We start from the raw sequence: 25,619 nt of genomic DNA, 5'->3' as shown, positions 1-25,619 counted from the left end.
CTATCGTCCTCAAGGATGGCTATTTTCACATTGCCATAGACGAATCACACCAACGCTACCTCCACTTTGCATTCAGTACCAACACCTACCAATTCTGGGTGCTACCCTTTGGTCTTGCCACCATTCTGAGGGTATTCACCAAGTGTGTGGCAGTGGCCTGCTCCCCGCTGTGACTGCAAGGCATAGAGGTCTACCCATACAGAGACAATTGGCTGTTGGTGGCATCAATGAAAAATCAACTTCAGTTGATAGAGGCGACCTGCAATCTCCTTCAGGAGCTTGGACTTTATATCAACGCAGAGAAATCACATCTTGTACTGACACAGTAGATCCAATTTATAGGGACGTTATTGGATTCCCAACTGTGCTGCACTTTCTTACCCTATACCAGGGTAAAGGTGCTGATTTCCCTGGCATTAGAACTGCTAAAGAGCAGATCTACCACGGCGCTCCAAGTCCCAAGTTTCCTGGGTTTCATGGCTGTGATGATGGCTGTCATTTGCTGGGCTTGGTTACGTATGAGACAACTCCAAAACTGACTCGTACTCAAGTTCGATACTGATTGAGATGCCCATATGTGTACATGCATAGGTGACCACTCACAGAACTGCAGTTACTTGTCCTTTATACACTGTCATTTTGATCCAGATGTTTGTGTTCTGTGTGGTTATACACAGTTTAGACCAATCAGTGTATATTGAAACTGGCTTTTTGCCCTAATGCATAACATTTTGCTCTTTCTTACACTGAATTGCATTTCAATCTACCTTGATCAGCTAACTACTACTATGCTGATTGGGTTGTTTTTACAGAAGTTTCTATAGAAGAATATGTAGTTTGGTTCTGATCTCACTTCTGACATTAGCTTCTCCAGGTTGATGATGTTGTTTTCTCCTCATTTGGGCATTTTTAATTCCAATATTTACATACTGCTAACATAAAGAAAATCCTGCTTAGAGTAGACCTATTGAAAGAAATTTGATTTAATTTAGTCATCATTAAGTCCCATTGATTTCAGCCGGTCTACTATAATCATGATAGAAGTCTGGATCCAAACCAGTATTAAGTTATAAACAGTTGAAAGTAGCTTACACTTGTAGAACATTTTGTACATTTTAGTTTTTAAATAAAAAAAATAACTATTGATATTCTACTACAGAAAAATCTGTCAGATATTGAGAAGAATCTGAAAGAGTCAGAACCTGTATCTCAGACCCAGACCAGTGGGAAAAGAATACTTATTCAAGATATAGAAGAATCTGATGGTGATGAAGAACAAGGAGGAAATGAAGGAGAACATGAAAATGGCAGTGGAGATAAAAGTAATATTAACTATTTAACTGTTTCCATTAGAGCATGGAGCTGATTGTAAAATAGTTGTTGGAACACAGGAAGATAATCATTTATTGAATCAAACCATTTGTCAATCTAGCTCAGTATTTTTTACAAAGACTGGTGCTAGCATTCCATGGTTTCAGACAAGGGTCTTTCCAGCCCTATCTGGTGATGCCAGGGATTTCTGTATGCAAAGCATGTGTTCTGCTACTGAGTTGAGAAAAAGTGATAAAAACATAATTTTAATCTATAGTACTGCACAGTATTTCCCCTCCTCCCAAATCTCCTGTTTAAAAGCTTTCACAATAAAGCCCAAACAGCTTTTTGAACTTGGGAATTCAAACAGCAAATTTGACTGTGTGGCAGCTTCTAAGCTGGAAGTTCTCATAAAAATGTGACCCTATGTTTTTGATTTAAAAGTAAAAACAAAATAGCATTTCTGTTCAAAGTTGCATATTTAAATAATTGGATATGTACAAGATTGCGAGTCAGACAAATTAGTTTTTTTGAAGGTGACACGTTATCTTTTTGCTATCTTTCAAATTTCATTCTCATTATAATGCTTATTTCATATTCTGATAGAAACTAACAGGTAAACGGCATGCTAAATCTTCTTATTTGCTATACATTTCGTATCTTGAGTATTCATCAAACATGTTAAACTGATCTCCAGATTACTTTGCTGTGGAGCAGGCTTCCCTGGGCTGGTGTCCTCCAGGTGTTTTGGACTACAACTCCCAGCATTCCTGATCTTGCTGGCTGAGGCTGATGGGATTTGAAGTCCAAAACATCTGGAGACCACCAGGTTGGGGAAGACTGCTTTGGAGCAATTCTGTTCTCTTTTTCAGTGAATGGTTTGTTCATAAGACATATTTTACTCTCCTGTTGTTCACTATTCTTAGTCTATCTGGATCTGAATGGAAAGGTTTTTAAAATAAAGGATGAAAAAAGTATCCATAGTATTTTCTTCATCGGTCTTGGAACAGTACGTGTTGTTTTACAATATATTACATAGTTCAAAATAACTTTTTATATTTTTTCTATATTTCTATAAAGGTGAATTGAAATTGTTGCTTGAAACATAGTTGTGATTGCTGTCTAATGTGCAAATCAGAACAGCTTTCCAAGTTGAGCATCCAGCATTTAAAAGGTTAATTTCAAGGTGAATTGTGTGCCATTCAGAAGAGGGTTCTGCCAGTCCTTAAAAAGAGGAATTGATTCCACAAAATTGAATTCCCACTGGCAAATCATATATACTTTAAATTTTATGCTTCTCCTTCTAGGAGCACATGGCTGTCTTGGGTCTAGTTCATTTCAAAAAGCTAGGATGTCTTATGCATTTACTCATACATTCTTATAGTCCACCCCTCCTTTGCTTTTGCAATAGTTCCTTCTGATGATGCAAACCCTAACCTAGCCGATTAACTTCCTTGTAGAATCTGCTGTGCTAGTGGGAGGAGAGATCACAAGCGAGAAGACTGAAATGGGGAACGCACAAAAGAAGTTCCCCAGCAAAGGAGATGGCAGTAAATCGGAAAACAAGGAAGCACAGAAGCACAGAGACCCTTTAGAGAGTATTAAAAAAGGCGCACCTGAAAAAAAGACACACAAAGTTGTCCAAAATCGTGAAAGTGAAGTAAATTGCTGTCTGAGCAATGATAGAAATAATAGTGAAAACAGGGAAGCAAAATCAAAGGAGGCAGAATCTTCATCAACTGGAACAAGCAGTTCTACTTTGCTCCCTCCTACTGCAGCAAAACTGAAAGCTGAAGGAAATGAGTTATTTAAGAATGGGCAATTTGGAGAGGCTGTGCTCAAGTATACAGAGGCAATTGAAAATGTCATCAGTTCAGGCGAGTTGAAATAAATCTTTATTACATTGTTAAAATTCTTGTAATTAAAAAATATCCACAAATTATACTTGGTATCCTTTTCCCAGTTTGTTTGTTTTTCTAGAAGCTAATAGACTGAAAATTCCTTCATAATGAATAAGCAGCTGTGGAAAAAAATCATATACAGTAATAAGGGGAAACAGATTTTTTCATGATGATTTCATAGTAATTGAATTATGGATGCATATTAAAGTAGTAGGATATATTTATAGGTGCCATACTGAATAAACAAAAGATCCTCAAAGCTTTGCTTCATCAGCAGAGCTACTCTACTGCAGTGCAACTTGGACCTTAATTACTTTTTTAAAATACTAATCAAATTTGATTTCAGGACTCACCTTTCACTATAATTATATGTAATTTTAGGAATCCAAAGTCCAGAGGATCTAAGTATTTTGTATTCAAACAGAGCAGCATGTTACCTAAAAGAAGGAAACTGTGTTGACTGCATTCAGGACTGTAACAGGTAAATACAACCTTCGGCAGGGTAACAGCACTCCCCATGATTATGAGAGCATTTGAACTGGTTGTTATGATTGTAGATAGTTTGGAAGGTGTAACACCCATTAATGTGCATACAGGTTTCATCAAAATATGCTGTGAGTCACTTCATCGAAGAGGAAGGAGGATGAATAATACAGTTAATATTTCTCCAAATTACATTCAAATCCTATGAACGTTTTTATATAACATTAAACCAGGTTCATTACAGAATCATGTGAAAGTTCATATAGTTATTTATGCATAAACTTCCCGTTTGATACCTGAGCCTGAAATTATATTCGATATTATCAAGAAAATTTACAAGTAGTCGCATCATGATTATAAATTGTGTTGCAGTAGTTTCCAGAAACAGACATGCAATCTTGGCCTGTAAGTATGGTGTAGTGTGAAGTATAGTATGATAAGCTAATGCTTTCGACCCCTTTAAGTGTTACTGATATTTCTAAAATGTTTTCTGTTACAAATGTTTTTAACTGGCATCTAATGACTCAGACTTCAAGAGTTGGGCATTCCAGCAGAGCCGTAGCTATCCAGGCTTTGCATTAATAGCTGTAAGAATTACTAGATGGTAAATTTATTACATTAAATGTTAATACTGAAACCTCCTGATTCAATAAGCATTTTTCAGATCAAATTATTCTTCCATAGCAAATGCTGTATGTGAAATATAGTTAATAATAAATAGGCGACTTCATGAAAGTATTCATTCAGACGTCAGTTCTCTGAGAAAGATGATTTGTTATTTTGGTCCCAGAGAATTAGAAATACAAAATAGGTAAGTTAGGATCTTTTTTGCTGGGCCAGCTTTTGTTGGTGTAGAAATCTACAGTCTACAAAGAAATCTATAAGTTACCAAGAACTTTTCATGTAGCAGAATGTACAGATAGGTTAGTCTCCTTTGGAAGCTCTGTAAGACTGACCTGTTTGGGCTGCCCTTGAGAGAGCAAATGATGAATCTTTATTTTCTTCAGAGAGGAGCCAGTTGGTGATATGTGTAGCAATCTGTAACCCCCTACTATTCACTGGGTTAGATCCAGACTTTTGTCATGCTTAGAATAGACTGATTGAAATCACTGGAGCAAGATGATCATTACTAACACACGTCCTATTGATTTCAGTGGATCTACTCTAAATATGACTAAGCCTGGATCCAAACCACTACGTTTCTATTTTAATGCTAAAACAAATTCTGTGAATGGGCCACTATCTGATATCTGTACAATTAATTGCTGCTCTAAGAGGGGCAGTGGAGCTTCCAAGAGAGAAACGCCCACTTCCTGGCCCTACTCTTTATGCCATAAGAGGAGAGTGAGGCAGTAGAACCAGGGATGTGTCAGTTCTGTATTCATACTGTGCAAGTGCAGATATTGGTATTTGACACATAATTCAGTGGCCTGAGAACCTCTGCTTTGTAGAAGCTATGAAGATAGGATTGAAAAATGTGGACAATATTAGTGAAGTGTTTGAACTTGAAGCAGAGAGCTGGCTGAGTAGAATTTGCAGTGGTCAGGGCCTGGGGTTTGGTGCCTTGTGTAATACTTTGCCCCTCCTTCCCTGTGACTAGCTGACACTGAAGAGAGTATGCAAACTGTGTAAATATTTCCAAACAGTCTTAACTTGCCTAATGTATACAGGCCCAAAATACAGCTTTTCTTGGTGTAAAGTGTTGAGATAGTGCAGATCTATCCAGTATTGCTCATACCGTTACATAAGCGCTTAGAATTCTTTGTGCTGATTCCTCTAGAACAGGGATGGGCAACTTGTAGGCCAAAATATCTGGAAGACCACAGTTCCTTTCAGCCCCAGCTAGCATAGCTAATAGTGAGGGATGGTGGGAACTGTAGGCCAAAACCTCTGAAGGACCTTAAGTTGCCCACCCTGTCCTGGAAAGTAACTCATATATCCTTCCTGCTTAATCGAAATTCCTGAATATTACAATTTACTCTTTTAAAAATAATGGGTTGGATCCAAAGAAGATCAAGCAAAACTCCACTTGTGCAACAGGGTTTTTCTGGTTCCTTTCTATAAATACCATTTGTAAGGTGCTGGCAGTTCTGATAGATTGCAAAAAGACGATAATAAAAATAATTACCTGCTATCTCATTGCGTTATGTGCCTATACATATTTAATATTCTGCAGCTACAATAAACATTGTAAGATATAAATGTAGGTATTTCTTTATAAGCAGAATAACCTTTAATCCTCTTGAGTTACTGATCTGCTACTAAGTATTACTTGGCTTAAATCTGTTCCCTGGCCATCTTATTAATAAGCCTTCCAGAAAATGCCCTAATGTAAAAATAAATACATAAATAAAATAGCAATGTACCATCTGGTACAAACCTTCATCCCACATCCCTGATTTATTTTAGGATAGGCCCGTCATCAAAATCAGAAGTATAGATCTACATGTTTTTCTGTGTTTACTCCCTTCTTTCTCCTTGTATTACTTGTAATAACTTCTGGCTATTTTTCCTTAGTGCATTAGAACTTCATCCATATTCTCTTAAACCTCTTCTACGTCGAGCAATGGCCTACGAGTCCATGGAGCGATATCGACAGGCATATGTTGATTATAAAACATTATTGCAAATAGACAGTGGGATCCAAGCAGCAAATGACAGTGTTAACCGGTAAATATTTATAAAATTCATACAAAACAGTAACATACTAATCTGGAACAATTTGGGATGGATTATGCAAGCATAATTGGCCTGCAGTGTTAGTGTAACTATGGTTTGTGATTGTGCTACTGCAGTGGTTGCTAGGCCCATCCTATTTATTTATTTACCTCCACAATACATTTAAGACTGTTATTGAAGTAAAATAATTTGATTCTTTGCTTTCTATATTAATCCTCACTCTTTTTTACTTTCAGAATGATTACTAATTGAAATTCCTTACAATCCAATCCTATGCAGAATTAAGAGTGTCTAAATCTATTTAAATAAAAAAAGGCTTTAGTGTACTTTAATCTGCATAGGATCAGGTTGTTAGACTGTAATGCAGGGACCATGTCATATTATTCTATACAGTTACTAGCACATAGTTGGCATTCAATAAATATATGATAAAGAACAAATATTGCATGCAGTTGAGGTTATATAGTCAGTGTGTGTGTGTCCATGTCCAAGATTTGATCCTGGATGATCAAGTCAACCTGGGAGGACAAATTGGGAGATGTTAACTTGTCCTAGCTTTGGCGGCTAGGTTTTTCACTTCAGTGGCAGGTCTGGGTCTGGTGGATAGGGAAATAGAGTTGCAGTGGTCTATTGTGATACCATTCCTCTGTCCATGTGCCGTCTAGCAAGAACCTAATTTTATGTACATATACATGATGGTGAGCTGAAAGAATTGTGGAGCTGTTGCTGTACCGACCAGCCTACTGCCCTACCCTGTTTCCCAGCAGACGCTTTGTCTAAGTTGACAGAGGTGGTTTCAGGGGTGGTGTTGGGGTCTTCTAGGTTGGTGATCCTGTAGGACTTTGACGAAGGCTCAGCACCCCACTTTCTGCAGCAGCTCACAATTTTGTGGTTCTTTGTCAACCATGGCTTAGTTTCATTTAATATTGGTTTCCATAAACCTAGCAGTCTGCCCACTGTTTTCAGTTTGAAAATAACTAACCTTGGTCCTTTTAGCCTTCCATAGTCATTTGCTGCTGAAATTTGGCTGCAAACTCCCAACTTCTTTTGCCACAGCCATGAATTTTGATGGTGGCAGAGGCTGCAGGGGCCGCATGCTGCCCATTCCTGCCCTAATTGCTTTCTATAATTGGTTTACTAGACACTTCCTGCATAAAGTCACTCACATCGGCTCCCACTTGGATTCCACAGTCTTGCAGTAAGTCCCCAGTAATTGCTTAGGGCAGGGGATGGGCAACATGTGTCTTTTCAGATGTTTTGGCCTACAACTTAATTTTTATTTTTGTGAACCGCCCAGAGAGCTTCGGCTATTGGGCGGTATAGAAATGAAATAAATAATAATAATAAAATAATAACTTACATGATCCGTCACCATTGGCAATGCTGGCTAGGGCTGATGGGAGCTGTAGGTCAAACTTCTGGAGGGCTGCAAGTTGCCCTCCCTTGACCTAAAGGGTAGGCTTCTATCATGCAAGACTTTAGGACATGAAATAACGGGCTTAAGTTACAGGAACATCAGGAAAAACGTCCTAACGGTGAGAGCAGTCAGACAATGGAGCCAACTGCCTAGGGAGGTGATGGGCTCTCCGTTCCTGGAAGTATTCAAGCAAAGACTGGAAAGCCATGTATCAGGGATGTTTTAAACTGCATTCCTGCACTGATCAAAGGGCGGGGGGGTTGGACTTGATGGCCTAAATGGCCACTTCCAATTCTGTGATTCTATGGGGAAAGGGGTGATCCAGTAGACATGGTTTACTTCAACTTCCAAAGTCCCTTACAAGACTCCTGAGTGAACTTAGCAGTAATGGCATAAGAGGAGAGGCCCCCTTACTGATTGGTAACTGGTTCAAGAACAGAAAACGGGGAGTAGTAATACACTGTATTCTTACAATGGAGGGATGTAGACAGTCGAATCCTACAAGGATCTGTATTGGGACCAGTGCTTTTTAACTTGTTCGTAAATGATCTGGAATTAAGCAGTGGAGTGGCGAATTTTGCTGATGACACCAAATTGTTTAGTGTGGCTAAAACAAAAAGGGATTGTGAATAGTTCCAAAAGGATCTCTCCAAATTGGGAGAATGGGCATTAGAATGGTAGATGCATTTCAGTGTAAACAAGTGTAAAGTGATGCACACTGGGGCAAAAAAAATCCCAACTTCATGTATACACTGATGGGATCTGAGCTGGCACAACTGACCAAGAAAGAGACCTTGGGGTTGTGGTGGATAGCCAATGAAAATGTTGACCCAGTGTGTGGCTGCTGTGAAAAAGGCACATTTCATGTTGAGTTTAATTAGAAAAGGAATTGAAAATAAAACTGCCAATATCATACAGATCTTATACCAATCTATTGTAAGACTACACTTGGAATACTTTGTAGAGTTCTGGTCACCGCTCCTCAAAAAGGATATTGTAGAGTTGGAAAAGGTGGAGAAAAGGGCAACCAAAATTATCAAGGGGCTGGAGCAACTTCCAATGAGGAAGGGTTATAATGACTGTGGCTGTTAGCTTAGAAAAAGGGTAAGAGGAGACATGACAAAGGTGTACAAAATTATGCATGGTGTGAAGAAAGTGGATAGAGAAGTTTTTCTTCCTCATAACACTAGAACCTGGGGTCATCCTGTGAAGCTGAATAGAGAAGATTCAGGACAGATAAAAGGAAGAACTTATTCACATAGCACATAGTTAAACTATGGAATTTGCTACCACAAGATGGCCACAAATTGGATGGCTTTAAAAGGTTAGACAATTTCATGGAGGATAAGGCTATCAATGGCTACTAGTCCTGATGGCTATCAGCTACCTCCAGTATCAGAGGCAGTATGGCTGGGTATTCCAGTTTCTGGGGAACATGAGGCAGAGGATGCTATTGTACTCATGTCCTTGTGGGTTTCCCACAGGCATCTGCCTGACCACTGTGTGACCAGAATGCTGGACTAGATGACTTTTGCTGTGATACAGCATGGCTCTTATGTTCTAACGTAGTTCTGAGGTACCATAATAAAAACCCTCAACCAAAAACTTAGGGGTCCACCACTTTGACATCACCTTTGTGCAATAAAATTGAAAACACCCCATGCAGGATGCTGTTCTAATAAGAATTGCTGCCCTTTCGTAATCCAGTTTGGTTGTTATAAAACTTGGAGAGCAGGGAGGGATCAAAACATCGATATATTTTTTTAAACTATGCAACTGGCTCTTATAAGGAATAATTTAATCCATGAAATAATTTTTCTTTTCTCCTGTGATGATTACCCGTAAGTTTCATATATACTATGGTTCTCCTTGATAATCAGTCTACAATTTGCTATTTTAATGTATGTTTTAAGTTTTAAAAATGGCTCTCATAATAATCTCATACGCTATTTAATTCTTCATAGTTCCTCCAAAGTGGACATTAGGTTCAAAACACTGGGGTGGAATACAGTGAAGTTTTCCTGTTGACAGAACTGCTTCTGTCAGCAGAAAGGTCAATTCTCTCTCCTACCTGTGCACCATCAAGAACTGCCTCAGGGCTTGGGGGACCCTCCGGCACAGATTTTTGTGGGTCACGAGACTGCAGGGGTGAGGAGAGAGAGATAAAGTCCTGCCATGGAAGTAGGCTTCCATTCACACTATGTTGGATTCTGTCCTTTGGGATTTTTATGAGTTTATATTTGGAACATTGTAAGAGTTTAACATTTCTATAATAAGTCATACATGCTCTACTTTGACCCAGATCGCATGTAATGACAACCCATGCTTTAAACAACCCATAAGTAGTTGTACATGAGCAGGAAAGAGCGACCATGCTGCCTCCCATGCACCCGCCACTTCCGCTTTTACTGAACAACCTAGGGATTGGCTCATTCAAAGATTGTTGAGCATGATGTGTGAACCCAGAGTGCTGTTTAGCCCTAAACAACACAGCAGCTTACATATGGTTTGTTGTTGGGTTAACTGCACTCCTGTTCTCTCCCACCTTCCCATGACAGCCTATGGGCTGCTGTTATGTGTGAACTGTCTCTTTGGTTTTGCCTTGTATTCATCACACTAAATCATACAGTATCTAAGCATTTTGTTCTCATTTACTTTTTAATTTGTAGAATTAATGTAAGCCATACAGAACTGTAGTTTGTATTCTAGGTCAGGGTGGACTGGCTTCAGTCTTCCACGTTCTCCCTTTTTTTAACCTACAGTCTCCGTGGTTTGCTAACGTGTGTTAAATGTTATAAAACCAAGGTGCATATTTAACATCTCTAACAGTTAAGGTATAACTAATTTATATTAAAGTAACCCTAAGTATGATTGTTTAAGATCATGAAATGTGCCTTTGCAAGAAGTCCAGCATGAGATAGTCCACCACTAGCCAGTGATTTCTCTGTGGTCTGCTACTTTCTGCCTATCTCTGTTCTAGGCAATACCTTTTTCTTGAATCTCAGAACTAAGGTCACCTTTTGTCTTAAGTATTATGAAATGATATATGACTTCATATGTAAACCATCTGATATTTAGAGAGGTATGCACATCCATTGCTTTTTGGAAAATGCATGGCATATCCATCACTTTTTGAAAATTACATGGTGTATTTGAGTCCACCTTTAGAATCTAATGCTGAGAAAAAATACCTGTTTAGATAAACAAGGAAATTGTTTTTTCTCAGCATTTGCTATGAGAAGTTATTTTTTTTCCTGTTATGTGAAATAACATGGAACTTGCATTGGCATAAACTTATTCCTGTGCTTTTCTTCTTATGTTTGTATTTAGATGCTTTCAAAATTGCCCAGAATACCTTGTGGTTGCTTGCTTGTTCTGTAAGATTGCTTGTATTTTGTTATTCTTAACACAATGACTTTTCCCCCCTCTCTAGGTCTTATTTATGCTTTTTGCTTCACTGCTTATTACTCCTTCCTTCCTGGCAATCCATCTCCTTATTTCAGCTGCTTCCTTCTCTTCTTCCTCCTTCTCCTCCTGCTGGTAATTCCTTTTCAGCTTGCAAAGTATTTGTTTCCGGACTGTATGAAATAGAATTTAACTAAATTGAAATAATAATAAACCTTGAGACTTGAAAAATATTATTTTAAGGGCTGTTGAATTGGATTCTTATGATGTCACTTTTCAGTTCCTTAAAGCTAGTAAAATCCTCTCAGCCATACAAAATAAGAGTCTGATGGTCCTCGGGTTGGTTTGCATATATTACCTAAGTGGTCAATACTGGGCCTCAGTAAGAGAAAGCAGTTCAGCATTCCCTTTAACAGGTGGATCTGAGTTAACATATTGAACAGTCAATGTAAATGCTGTGAGCTTTCTCAACAAAGAATGGGTATGTATAATGAATAACAAAAAAAAACCCATGCAAATCTCTATAAAAAGAGAATATGATTTAGATTGTCTCATTATTTTAATTTGTCCTCTTTGAGAATAATTACCCAGTCAGTTTACTGCAATTTTTAAAAATGATTACAATCTATGGGAAAAAAAACTGTTTTTCTTTAGGATAACAAGAACTTTAATAGATCAGGATGGCCAAAATTGGAGGGAGAAACTATCCCCGATTCCTGTTGTTCCTGTTTCTGCTCAGTTACACTGGTGGGATGGAGAAAGTTTGACTTCAAAGACAACGCAAAAGAAAACTACAGCCAGGCATGGAGATCAACAGTCACAGATTCCTAGTATGTGTCATGTATTTTAGTGTGTCAGTAGAATCACTGGTGAACTCTTATTGATGGTGCATAGGTAGGAGAGAGAATTGACCTTTCAGTATCCTTGCATGCACTGAGAGATTCTCAAGCTTCCCTTTTTCTGCATTTTCTTGTGTCCACATGTCCCTCCCAAAAGCACCTACAGAAAATCAGAACAGCTTTGGAGCTGCCTTTGGCACAGTTCAAAGGGCTGCAGTCAGAAGTGGGAAACAGGACAGCCCAGTGTGCACAAAATTTGGGTGTGTGTATATGGCTCTTTGGATCTCATCCATTATCTTTAAAAGGTTAACAGTGCAGTCCTAAAATATTTGCCATACGCCACCAGTAAGATATGTTCCCAATTCTGATCTTGGCTCACAATAGAAACTACAAGGCGACACCTGTGTTGTATCCCCAGCCCACAGTGTTTCCCTGCTGTGTTACATAGTCCAAAAGGGTTGAGGATCAGGCCTGACTGATCTGACCCTGAACACTTTATTGCTGTAGAGCTGGAGGTGGACAGGGACAGCATTATTTTTTAACTTTATGGCATACATTACTGTGACCCTAATGCTCACTTTCAGGGTATTGTAAGCTGTTAAGCCCTCAATCAGGCCCTTTACTTGCCACTGTCTCCCTCCATTTTCCTTTTTTCAACTGACACCTTCAACATTCCATGGCTTAACTGTTGTCCCCTACAATTGTGCTAGATTCACACAATTTGCCTAACTTCTGGTTCCTTTTGGCCTTTCCCCTGTCCCCTAGGGTAGAAGTGAGAGTATCCTATAGAGAATAATGGAGAAATCCAGGATTTTAAAGTAGCTGTAATGGGCATCAATGTGTCTGTCTTTTCTCCCCCCATCCCCAATTGCTGCACAGTAGGAGGGACATCAGCTGTGTGTGGTTTATGTGTGTGTGATGTGTGAGACTGGATGCATCAGTATGTGTTATGTGTGTGTGTGGGGGGATGAGAATTAGAATAGGGTGACACCTGATCCCACACACTTTTTGGGGGGCTCCATTTACTTTTGTGGGGTATGCCCACCTCTGGCATACAGCCATGGAAGGTTAGTCACAAAGGAATGCAGCCATCAGGACAAAAACTGTTTCCCATTCGTGCTTTAAGGAATAAAGACACACATACTTGATGAATTACAGCCTTGCTTTCTGAAAGCTGCAAAACACGTGCAAGAATGTTCCCCCCACTCAGCATCACCATTATGGAATAGCCTCTCTTCATCTGTGTTTGGAAATAGGGGGAAAACCAGAAGAGATGTTCAAGACTCTTAAGAACAAAGGGAATGAATTTGTGAAAAAGGGTAACTTCGAGGAAGCGTTGATGAAGTACAATGAGTGCATGAAGTTAAATTCCCAGGAACTGACCATCTACACTAACAGGTGAGGAGGAGATCTCTAGAACGCCATCCACTTCAAATGCAATGATTGCGATCATTAGGCATTTGTCATTAACGTTAGAGAAAAACTGATTGTATCCAAGATTCGTCATGTTTGGGAGTGAAAGCTACTTCCCATGTTAGATTGTTATACGTAGGTCCATACTCATATATAAAGTTGTCTATAATTTGTTGTGCAGAAAGGGCTATAAACATCTAGGCAAATGTTCCACACACTGGCTTTTCAACCAGTACATCAGAATACAAGTAGCATTGACATTTTTACACTGCAAAATATAAATTTCTCCATGTACACATAATGGGTCTTTTTTGCACAAATGGTATTGACCCCAGGATTCTATCGGTGCTATAATCTTAACACTGCTCTGTTTTTACTGTACTATATTAGGGCCCTCTGTTACTTGAAGTTGTGTCAGTTTGAAGAAGCCAAAAAGGATTGTGACTATGTTCTTCAGACAGATGACTCCAATATAAAAGCTTTATACAGAAGAGCTCTAGCATACAAAGGAATAGAGGTAAGTAAAGAGAGCAGCCTGGCTGTTAACTTGGAGATTCTCATTTTAATAGTGATCATGCATGTTAACAGGATATGTAAATGCAACTGAAGCATGGGACAGAAGGTCAGGTGTAAAAAACAATCCCAGAATAAACATCATGTAAACATGGGGCATTCCTGTTGCCTGAAGAGCTAGGAATGTCAACATGAATAATGCTGATTTTTGGGTGGCCAAGGATGAGAATGTGGATATAAACCAAGTGGGTCAATGGGGGTTGCTTCTTAGGGCTGAACTGGGGCTGGCAACAGTAAATACCAGCAAGCCTTGCCTCTCCAGTGGCAGGGAATGTTGAGGGTACAGGGCCACTCCAGGCTCTGCCAGCAAGCACTACAACACCGGCATGAAATGCTCTCAGAGGCTTTAAGGGCTGTAGAGACTGGAAGTAAGCGCAATAGTGCAATAGTGAGTGCAATAGAAACCAAGAGTTAGGAGATTATTTGACAGGCAGCCTCTGAGGCATTCCTTCAACAGCAACAGATTGAGCATAGGATGCTGTCGAAGTCCAGCCAGAGGCAGGTCTGATAGCAACAGAGTAAGAGCAACGACTGCTGTTCATAATATGAGGGTCAGGGCAGAGCTTGGTAATGGGGTCTTATTTGATAGCTTGGCCACTCTCCACTCAGACCAAAGTCAGTGGTTCAGATCCAGGATCTGCCTTCCGTGGACAAAAGGGCTCTGTTTATGGAAGATGCCTTTGCCCAGTTTTCAGGAGTCCACCGCCACCCGCACAATAGCTCACCCCATTCAGCAGGCTCCCTTACCCTACTTCGCAGCATTTTTAGGGAGGGGCTACTGTAGAGAGGAGGGGGTGGGGAAGTCTGCTTCCACCAGTCCATTTGCATGTGCCTAAATCTGGAAGCCATCACAATATGGTAGTGACAATACTGTGAGGGAATAACAGACAAGATCTTCAGCATTTCTTCACAGAATGTGTCTGAGATTTCATCTAGGGCTGATTTTACCACCTGTGAAAATTGTGGGAGCAAAAATTAGGATGTGAAATGCTCCCAAATAAAATCCATAATCTACCTTCTCTCCTCTCCTCTTCCTGCCCCCGGTGGCTGTTCACAGCTAAAGTGTTCCTCCTTTCTACTGCTCCTCCAGTGCCATTTCCTCTTATTCCTGTGTGATCCTGGCTGATCCAGGATCATGTAGTGAGTGAGTTGCAAAACTAGGTATATGGCTATGTAACATTGCCATGAAAGCAAATGAAGAAATGTTGCTCCCATGGGAGGTTAACTGGGTAATTTTTCCTGTCTCAATGGGCTGCTGTGATTTCACTGGCTGCTCACATAGTGCGGTGCTGAAAGATGGCAAATGTTGTCTGGTTTCCTAGGCATCACAGGCATGTGTTTCCTTCTTCCTTTCCTTTATATGCCATCCTCCCCCTAAAGCCCCCCACCCCAGTTCACAGCCTCGAAACCGAGCAGGAAAATCAGGAGGGCAGTTTTAGCTCAACCCTAAGACAATGTTATTCTTTTTGAAGCCCCCCCCCCCCTTATTTTGTGTAATGTTAAGCACAGCCTAATACTTCAAGAGCAAATGGACTGGAAGCAAGGCGTTTAGTAATCAGATAGACTTTATAGTAAAGGAGGGCAGTGAATTAATGTAAATCGGGGTTGGCAACATTTTTGGGCCCGTGGGCACATTTGACAATTTGAGAAACTGTCCTGGGTAACAGCCCAAATTGGGAGCGTGGCTAGTCCCAAAGGACAAGTAATCAGCTGAAAAGGTGGGTTCTGAGCCCCAACACACTAAACAACTTGTTTGAATCCACAGTTTTCAGCACCCAACAGAATCTATTTCACAGAAGGCAAATTATTTTTCTCTGCACACTCCTGCCAGCGAACTCATCCCCCCCCCCCCAATTTCTTTCTCTCTTGCTCTGGATCACCACCCACAGACACACACACACACACACACACACACACACACACTTCCCTCATCCATCCATCCACAGACACCAACATCCTATGTATCCATCGTGCATGCACATGCATGCACGTACAAACACATACCCTTCCTCCTTCTCCTCACTGCAAACACGCACAAAAACACTCTCGCTCTTTTTCAGGTTCCCTCCAAAATGCCCCTGAACCCCTTTCTCTTTCCCACGCATGTGTACTGCCATCCGTTCAGACATACAAACACACAACCCTCCCCAACACTCCCAGGTTGCTCATAATTGGTTCTCCCAGGCCCTGCTGCCTTCCTACTGCTCTCCCTACTACTCTCTGTGCTTGGCTTCCCTGACCTTCCAGCTGGCTTACTGCTGCCCTCCCTAGCCCCCCACTGCTCTCACTAGCCCCTCGTGCCCTCTTTAGTCTCCCCAGTTTACCAAACAGATGTGACAGGAGTCCCTTTTTCTTTTCTTACTTCTTTTTCTTGGTGTCTGAGGGTACTGCAGAGGAAAGCATCAGCCTTCAGCTTCTTGCCATCTTCATTCCCTAAGAACATCTGTGAGCCCCATGTATGGGCCAAAACATTTATGGGAAATGAAGATGGCAGCAGCTGGAGGCCCTCAGTTTGCTTTCAAGCATTCCCAGCTGCCAGTAAGAACATTTGTTACCTTCCCCTGTAAATGGAAAGGGTAGGGCACCTTGGTAGGCACCAAGAAAAGTGTCTGGGTACACTAGTGCACTAGGTTGCCTACACCTGATGTAAATTCTTACTGTGAGTCATAAGAAGAATTGGAGGAATAAAAATGGCTTGGCTGCAATGCATTCCTTCCAGTTCCTGTTGAGTCTTCACAGAAATAACTTCCTCAACCTTTGTTTTATTCAGTTTTCATCTTGTGGCACTCCTTGAGAACCACTGTTAGGAATCTCTGCCTAAATCAAATGAGTCCTCCTTCATAATGTTCCTGGATGGAGGAGAGACGCAAGCATCCTTTTCCTCACATACATTTGACAGCCAGAGGTCTGGATAGCAACTCTTTCCCTCACCACGCTGGTGAATTCCTAAAAAGTGCCTTGCTGGATTCAACCACTAGTCTAGCACTGAGGAAACATCTATAAATGCAGTAATCTTAGCCCAAATTCTTATTACAAAGTCTTGTGCTCTTATTTTTCTGCGTATTTGTAAGTATTGTGACCTTTCAAAGCTATTCCATTTTTAAAGCTAATAATTTATTTTTCTAAATTTCAGAATTACAAAGCCAGTATTGATGATTTGAATACAGTTCTTCTAATAGATCCAAGTATTGAAGAAGCAAAGAAGGAGCTGCAGGAAACAACACGGTTGCTTAAACTAAAAAATGAAGTTACAGAGAACACACAACAAAAGCAAAGGAAAAAAATTAAAATTGAAGAGGTATTCCATTTTTTAAAAAATGCACAGAGGCCTAAGAGCCCGAGATTCAGCGTTCCTCATGAAATCATTAAATTGTACTCTGAACTGTGGTGATAGCTCCCAAACACTTTTTTGGAGCTAACTTCTCTTTCAAGTTGTGTTAAGGGGGGCTGTGCATCTAGCATTTGGGGGGCTTCTCTTCTGAGAAAACAGTGCAAAGATGTGGAACCCAGCTAATCTACATCTTTGTGGATCATGCTTTGGATGCTCTGGATCATGTTCCGCTAAAAGGATCTATTTTGGTTGTTACGATGTGGCTAGTCATCACAGGGCCAGATTAAGACATGCTGAAGTTCTAAGCCTTGTCAAGATTCAGAGACCCCATACCATAAAAAATAAACAGAAAAATGTGTATTACATTATAATAGAAAGGTAAACCATTATATTTGCATATATAAATAGGCAAAGATGCCATGAGAAACAACTAAATAAAAGATACTTTTTGCAAAAAGCTTTATTTGCATTATAAAATACCTTGTGATTTCTTAAGCACCATATATGAAACTGAAGACTTTTAATTTATAGAAACACAAGAGCAATTGCAGAGATCAGAACTGAGTTAATAGAAGCAGTGCTGCAGCTTGTATCAGGAAATTAATACTGGTATTCTAAACAAAACATATACAGACTTGCAGTAATCCTAGCTCCCATTGTCTCCTCTGAGGTGAGGTTAGGCAATCTGTGGATGATTGTGAGTAGTCCAGCAGCCCTGTAAGGGAAGTTGATGGGGCTGGGTGTGCATTAGGATGGGGAGGTCAGGGTTCAGAATTTGGGTAGTGGATTTTATATGAAAAGCTTTTTAAGCCAAAGCCATTTCAATTCTAATAAATCTTTGTTATCTCCAAAGTATTTTAGAGCCCCTCATAATATGAGGCCCTAAGCCATGGCTTACTTGGCTTGTTCCTAAATCCAGCACGGAGTCATCAGTATCACTGAACATCACATAATATATATCACATTAAAGTTAATGGCAGCCCATTGATCACCACCTCTTCAGTGGTCACAGTGGGAATCTTCTTTCTCTTTTTCAAGCACCTATACCCTACTCTTCAGCTGGAAATGCTCCAAAGACCCTTACAGATGAATTAGACACAAGACAGTCCTTGCCAATCAGGTTTACCACCTTAAAATACATGACACAAGGAAAGGAGGGGAAAGGAAAACAAGGCCACCAATTCTTAATGTTAGATGGTTCTTACAATGACCAGCTGTTTTGGAAATGGGCTGCTCACTGTTAAAAACCAGCTTCATGACCTGACCTCCCACAAAATGGCTGTAATGCAGCTGGAAGTTGTTGGTCTTACAGGGTGGGGCCTAGTTGAAATCTTCCAGCTTCTGTCACTCCTGCAGCTGCAGGAAAGTTTAGGAGGCCCAGATGATGCCATCATTCCCCAGAGCAGATGGTCCTGTTGTTCTTCCTTACAGAGCACTTGGAACCGATGGGCTCTGTGAGGTAGGGAAAAGGGCCCTATAATAGCTGGCGAAAGCAGTAGCAAGTGGAGGCAGCAGTTATTTGCTGTCTCTTATGGATTCTAGTAAGCTAGTTTATAGCGTTGTTTGCATATTGCAGTTTAAGAGCCTGGTCACTTCAAAATGTGAATCCAATTCTGGTTTCAAATTTTGAAACAGTTGCACTTTTGAAATCAGAAATGTACTACAAATTGAACTCCTTTTTTTTGGTTCTGTGAAAAGCAATTATTTGTACATTACCCTTCTCAGCCATGGGTTTTTCTCAAGTTACCTCACAGCTGAGTTACCTCCCTGAAAAATCAGTGAAAAGTAAAGACAGCTTTGGGGTAACTTCAGAAATTCCTACATCCAAGTATTAATGCATTTTATTTATAAATGGGTTAAGCCTACGTACATACAGGAATGAGAATTATTGATGGAACCCATGTCTGAAAACAGACAGCCTGGATTTGATCCAGAGAATTGGGAGCAGAAAGCTGTGCACCTGCTATTGGGTCAACGTTATTGCTGAGCAACTGAAGTTGAGGGCAGAATCCCAGATCATCTACTGGGCAGGATGGAAGCTGGGAGAAAGTGTCCTAGACTCTGCCCAGTGTCCCTTCTGTCTCTTTCTGGCTTCCATGGTAGCAAATCAGTGTTCAGGTGGGGTGGGAGGTGGGGCTTCTGAGTGAATTCTCTCACACTGTTGCACTCCTATTGTGGTACATTGATATTGCATCCTCCAGCAGATGGCTAGATGTAAGGTTTCCCCCCCGTGCAGTTGTGCTCTTGCTGTAGCAGCTTTGCATACAGAAACCTGGTTTTGAACAGAGGTAATTGTTGTCAGATATAGACAAAGGCAGCTTCATTCACATGAATTGGAAGTAACCTTGAAACTTACAGTTTCTCATAAGTTCTCTCATTTAAGTGTTCAAGACGCTAAACTTCTGCATAAATATAGACCCCATTCAGAAGTGTAGCCAGCAATAAAGGAGTTGCTTCCATGTACAGGGGTCCCACACTGCAGCAGTGTGCAGGTGAAGAACATGACTACATGACTTGGGGCCAATCACATGGGTCTTTTCCATAAAGCTGGAACCCCACTGAGAGAGTGGTTACTAAAGAACCATACAATCAACCTCTCCTTTGTGGCCAGCTATGAACTACACATGTGAACAGGATAAGCCACTGAACTTAAGATGCTATGTTGGTAGAGGGTATAATGGGGTTCAGGACAAAATGAAATGCTGATTATTATGCACTAAATTTTAAGTATTAATCTGATTATCAGAATTTCTTCTGGACTGTGTTCTTACCATAATTATTAAATGTTATGTATTTTATACATATATTAAACCCAACTGGATTTGTGGTTATTTCCTTGTGAAGGTAAATGAATGCAAGGAAGAGGAAGATGGAGAGACCTGTGCCTCAGAGAATGCTACAGTAAATTACCACAGTGCTAAAGGAGAGCTTGAAGTGAGAGTGCCAATGAATAACTCAGAAAAGCTAATAATTTCTAAACCATCAAATGCCTATGAATTTGGCCAGATTATAAATGTTGTGAATGCCAATAAGGACATCACTGCTTGTGCAGAGCTCTTAACAATGATTGAGCCAAAAGATTTGCCAGTACTTCTAAGCAACAAACTAGAAGGAGATGTTTTTCTAATCTTTATCCAAGCCCTGCAATCTGATGTATTTTGCCAGGACCCTGGCCAAGTGTATCAGCATCTTGTCCACCTGAGTAAAGCTGAAAGGTTTAAGGTGAGCTGCTAATGTCTACCATGTAAATTCTTTCTGAAAATGTACATCTCAAATGAAATGCTTGTTAAATACTAGCATTAATTAGGCATTTAGATAAATACCATTTGTAATTGTTATTAACCACACTATCCTTTCCTTTTTCAGCTGGTGTGCACACTTCTTAGTGGGAATGCAGTGAAACAGGTTCAACAGCTGTTTGATTCTCTTTCCAAAGAGCAAAACCAACAATTTTCTTTAGATGACCTGGAGAGCCTTAAGAGAGACTTTGATCTTTAAATAACTTCATTTTGGAATTGCCTCTTGCATGCATTCTGTTGATGCTTGTAGGATGGGCATATAAACTATGCAGACTTGCATGGGATAAAGTCAGTCTTTTATCTGGACTGTTCGATATAATGCACATTTTTACATGCACACTGAAAAGCTGCTCTTCCATCTTGTTGTATATATTTTACCCTACAGACTACACATGCATGATTTTATGTTAACAGGCCTATTCACTCACTACTTGGCTCCTGCAATTATACCAGGAGAGAGATTGAAAGCAAGATTCAGGCTTGCAGGGAGAGAAATTAACAATAGAATAGAAAAGATCCTGTGCTTGTGTAAGGAAGGGAATACGTGTGCCAGCAAGAACATGATCCTCAGGTTTCAAGTATCAAGTGAATGGTCCCTAAAATGAGATCCTGCAAAACAGTATATTGATCTAATAATTAGAATATACTCAACTGCATTCTGTATTCATGAGTTCTATATAGTCATCCATTTGCTATATATTTTTGTTATATTGCTGTTTTTGGTTATACAGGAAACTAAAGATGCTACTGTTCAGAAATGGCTTTTGACATATAGTACAATTGATGGATAATGTGTTCTATATAAACCCCATTGACTGATTGGGAATTGTGCATCTTTTTCTCTTACAGTGGGCCTTGTGCTAAAGGACAGTTCCACAAGTGCAGCGTGCTTATACTTTTCACTTTCCCTACTAGGTAAAATGGCTACTACATACATATACCTAACTGCAGTGCAGCTAAAACCAGCCTTTGCTTTCATTTGCCACCAGACTACCTAGGCAGACACACACACTCACACACTGAGCATGGCTTCAGAGGAAAACACTCATTTCTTCTCATCCTGTGTCAGTGCTACTAACTTAAGTATGTGCAGTTATGTGCTTGATGGCACTGAATGTGTACAGCTACAGCAACACCTTGGTTGCAGGTTGTAACAAGGGACAGCTTCGTCCTCTTCTATTTTGTTTTTTCTGGGTATGTAAAGATACTTTTATACAGCCTGTGCACTACTGGTGAACAGCAGGTATAAAGCAGAATAGGTGATAATAAATGTCTTAAAGCAATAGAACTATTATATTTTTAAATTGGAGACTAGTAATTTATTATTAGTGTTTATCAAATTTTATTATGGGAGGGGTTGTCCAGGTTCTTGCACTATTTTAAAAGATGGTATTATTTGTCACCGACTTTCTGTATTAAATACCATAACTGAAATGTTATATATAGGTTTAGAGCTTACCCATTCGAATTTTGTTTCCCTTGAAAAACGTTTGAAATGAATATTTAAAAAATAAATATATTTGGCAATATTTGTGATAATTCCTTCTCACTGCCAGAGCACACAGAGATTACAATTTTAGTATGCTTTCTACGACTGCCCAGTACACTTTTCCAGGAGGCTGTTGTCTGAGTAGTCCTCCTAGTTTAAAACAAATGATTAAACAAGTCAGCTTTTGCACCCCTGGTTTGACGTTGGCTTCTTTAGAAGCTGAATACAGTTCATTTTAAACCAGGATACCTGGTTTGACTATACCACTAAGTGGATATTCTTTAAAAGTGAAACTAAACTCAGCAGTTTCTCCTGACCATGCAGAAACAGGAGGGGGGAACTACAGGAGTCAAATGCTTCACTGTGGCTTGTGGTGGCTCATCTACATAATAAACCCTTTTAATTCAGTGAACCATGATTAGCTCAAAGGCTTATACCAGACCATAGCCTGATGTGAACTATTATTCATTTTGAAGGGTATCGTTATCTGAATCAGATTTGTTACTTTATATCAGCCTTCCCCAACCTGGTGTCCTCTTAAGTTTTACTGGGCAGAATTCAACAAGACACTTGTGCCTTCCCGATTCTCCCTGCCCCACCAATTCCATTGCATGAGCAGGACTCACCACTTGCACAATAGCAATTTAGTGCTTCCCAAAGGAAGCCCTGAACTGAGTGGAAACACTCGTTTCTTGACTGGGGCAGGGTGGGGGAGCTCCTTTATGTGAGCTCTACTGACCTGCCTCATTCCAGAAACAAGCTTTCTCACTCCTTTCTGGTTGCCCTGGAAGCACTAAATCTTCCTTCCACAAGTGGTAGGTCCTGCTTGCAGACAAGAATTGGTGGCACGTAAGGGAATTAGCAGAGGCCTAAGTATCCTGTTGGTTCCCACCCTTTAACTTCCATCAGCATAGCAGTATGGCCAATGCTGGAAGATAATGTAAAAAACATCTGAAGGGCCCCATTTTGGGAAAAGCTGCATTATATAGAGTGATATCCATTATCTTAGTAGTAGGGAATTACTTTCTGGCTTGGACAATTGCTATTATATTTACATATTCCTAACTATATCATGGGTTGGATCCAGGATCTGCCTTCCAAAGACAGAAGGGGTCCACCATTCACAGAAGTGCCTCCCCAGTTTTGGGGAATCCGCTGCACCAGAGCTCACCCCATTCAGCAGGCTCCCCTGGCCCTCTGTGCAGCATTTTCCGGGGGGGGGGGGGCTCTGGAGGGGCTTCTGTGGGGAGGAGGGGGCAGGGAAATCCACTTCCACCAACCCAATTCGACGCACCTAAATCTAGATCCAACTTCTTTCCTGTACTATTGTGCATATTGTCCAAGTCTAACCATTACATCACACAGGCTCTATTTAGCCATATAGTTTGCATATTATGAGCCACCCCGAGAACTCATAGGGTGGCCTATAAATGCTGTACAGAAGTAAAATGCAATCTACATGACTAGAGACTGTGTGGTATAGTGCTTAATGCACTAGGTATCATTTCCATATGCTAGAGGTGGGGATTAGCACTGGAAGCAGCCCATATATATATTTTAGGAGTACAGGAAGAGAGTGCTCGAGTCTTATTACTTACCTGACTCTGCCAGTGGTTCAGAATGCTGGTGACAGGGAAGGCAGTTTTGGCCATGATTTTCTAGATGCAATTATATAATTTTATTTTTAAAGTATTTTAGAACTGTTAATCCAATGTTCAAATAATGTTTTAATAGTTGTCATTGACCCTGAGCTTGGTTCACAGCTCACCCATGAATACAAATTTGTTCAAATCAGGAGCAATGTTCCTTCATTATCTTTCGCTGATTGGTTACCAGGCAAGGCACCAAAGTGCTGTTTTGCCTGGAATGCTAATATGTTTACATTGAAATGGTTCTATAGCTCTTCATTTAGAACTAGAGTGTAATTTTAGCTTTCTCATCCCTTGATCTCTTGTTCATTTCCATCATAAACTGAATTAACCTCAGTCTTGTAGTCTGATACTCAAGATGTGATGTTCAATGAACATAGACATACACTTTCGTGGGATTTGTATTTCATGCACAAAGATGAATACCTTTTCTAGAAAAACAGTTATGGTACCTTAAAGACCAACACATTTATTAAGGCATAAATGTCACAGGATTCTACAAGATTCTTCTTTGTTTTTGCTGCAACAGATTAAATTGTCTGCCCCTCTGGAAATTATTCTGAAACAAACATGTATTCATAAAATATTTTCCCTAAAAAGACTCTCTCCAAGAAAGCATTCAAGAAGTAACCCAACTCTATTTCATTACAGTGTTTTCTTCCAACACAATGGGGATACAGAGGAGAATTAAAGGAAAAATACTGTTTCCCTTCACTCAGCAACTCATAATGACTTGCAACATAAGAGGAGCTGTGCTGGCTCAGACCAAAGGCCTATGTTGTCCAGCATTCTTTTCCTAGTGGCCGGATACCTGTGGAAAGCCCATGAGCACAATAGCACCCTCCACTCATTCTCCAGGAACTGGTATACAGAGGCAAACTGCCCCCAGTACTGGAGGCAATATAGCACCATAATTACTAGTAGCCATTGATAGCCTTATTCTTTATGCATTTATCTAATCCCTTTTGGTGGTGATCACTACATCTTGTGGTAGAGAATTCCACAGTTTAACTGCATGCTGTATGAAGTACAACTCTATGTTACATCTCACTGGACTAACAAACATCAGGATGACATTTAAACACTATCCTAGAGCTTGCTCAAGACTGGGCACTGAGCTGTCTAATCTCAGTATCAGAATGTTTGCAAAGTATGTAATGGCTAGCACATTCGAATACTGATTTTTATCTACTAAAACAGAATGAGAGCTGTTGCACGTTACAAAACCCTGTATGATGTGTAGGAATTCATGTATATATTGTCAGATGTACTAGTCTATTTATCATGACTATGTTGTTTATACATGCAGCACTTAACAGATATGCTATATAGAAACTGGGAGCTGCAACAAAATGCTGTATATCCTCACCTCCCAATAGGAGTGTTTCATTTAAAAATGTTTCTAGTCCTTATACCAACACAGAAAAACATCAAAACTTTCACACAGTGCTCAGTGAAGTCTCAGAGGAGGTTGTTTCAGATAAAAGTTACTAATACTCCAAGGTACAACGTAGTTCATTGTCTCATGCCTTGAGCTAATATTTTCTGTCCCCACATTACTACTAGTCGCTCTATCCTTCCACCAAATACAAAAATAGAAAAGAAATGCACACTTGCAGAGCTTGGCTGATTCTGTCAACATGTTTGGATGCCCTGAGAGTATATACACATCCTTGTTCCTAGAACTATTCTGTTCCACCTAGGTAGCTGACTGTAGCCCTGTGTATTTACTTCTAGCATAGATATTGCAGTATAGCCCAACCACCTCGCTGAATACTGCAGAGACTCGGCTATCTTTCTAGTTCAGGTGGGGCTAGCAGCATGTCCTTT

The 25,619-nt window shown here is 40.1% G+C and overlaps 1 protein-coding gene across 1 annotated transcript in view; it reads left to right on the top strand.

Annotated features, from left to right (window-relative positions):
* The window catches only part of SPAG1 (sperm associated antigen 1), a 53,136-nt gene extending 30,954 nt beyond the window's left edge, over window positions 1-22,182 (top strand). The window contains exons 10-19 of the mRNA XM_084849015.1: window positions 1,160-1,322; window positions 2,772-3,188; window positions 3,594-3,693; window positions 6,213-6,365; window positions 11,851-12,026; window positions 13,292-13,433; window positions 13,839-13,965; window positions 17,155-17,319; window positions 20,197-20,574; window positions 20,719-22,182. Coding sequence (XP_084705141.1) covers window positions 1,160-1,322; window positions 2,772-3,188; window positions 3,594-3,693; window positions 6,213-6,365; window positions 11,851-12,026; window positions 13,292-13,433; window positions 13,839-13,965; window positions 17,155-17,319; window positions 20,197-20,574; window positions 20,719-20,850 — 1,953 coding nt within the window. The 3' untranslated portion in view covers window positions 20,851-22,182. The remainder of the gene's footprint in view (window positions 1-1,159; window positions 1,323-2,771; window positions 3,189-3,593; window positions 3,694-6,212; window positions 6,366-11,850; window positions 12,027-13,291; window positions 13,434-13,838; window positions 13,966-17,154; window positions 17,320-20,196; window positions 20,575-20,718) is intronic.
* Window positions 22,183-25,619: the final 3,437 nt, after the last annotated feature.

The sequence above is a fragment of the Heloderma suspectum genome, chromosome 4 (genome assembly GCF_057233095.1).
Source record: "Heloderma suspectum isolate Gila_16-S chromosome 4, 16-S_ref, whole genome shotgun sequence".
Taxonomy (NCBI): Eukaryota; Metazoa; Chordata; class Lepidosauria; order Squamata; family Helodermatidae; genus Heloderma; species Heloderma suspectum.
The sequence above is the reverse complement of the archived record's forward strand: the minus strand, read 5'-3'. Positions and strand labels throughout refer to the sequence as shown.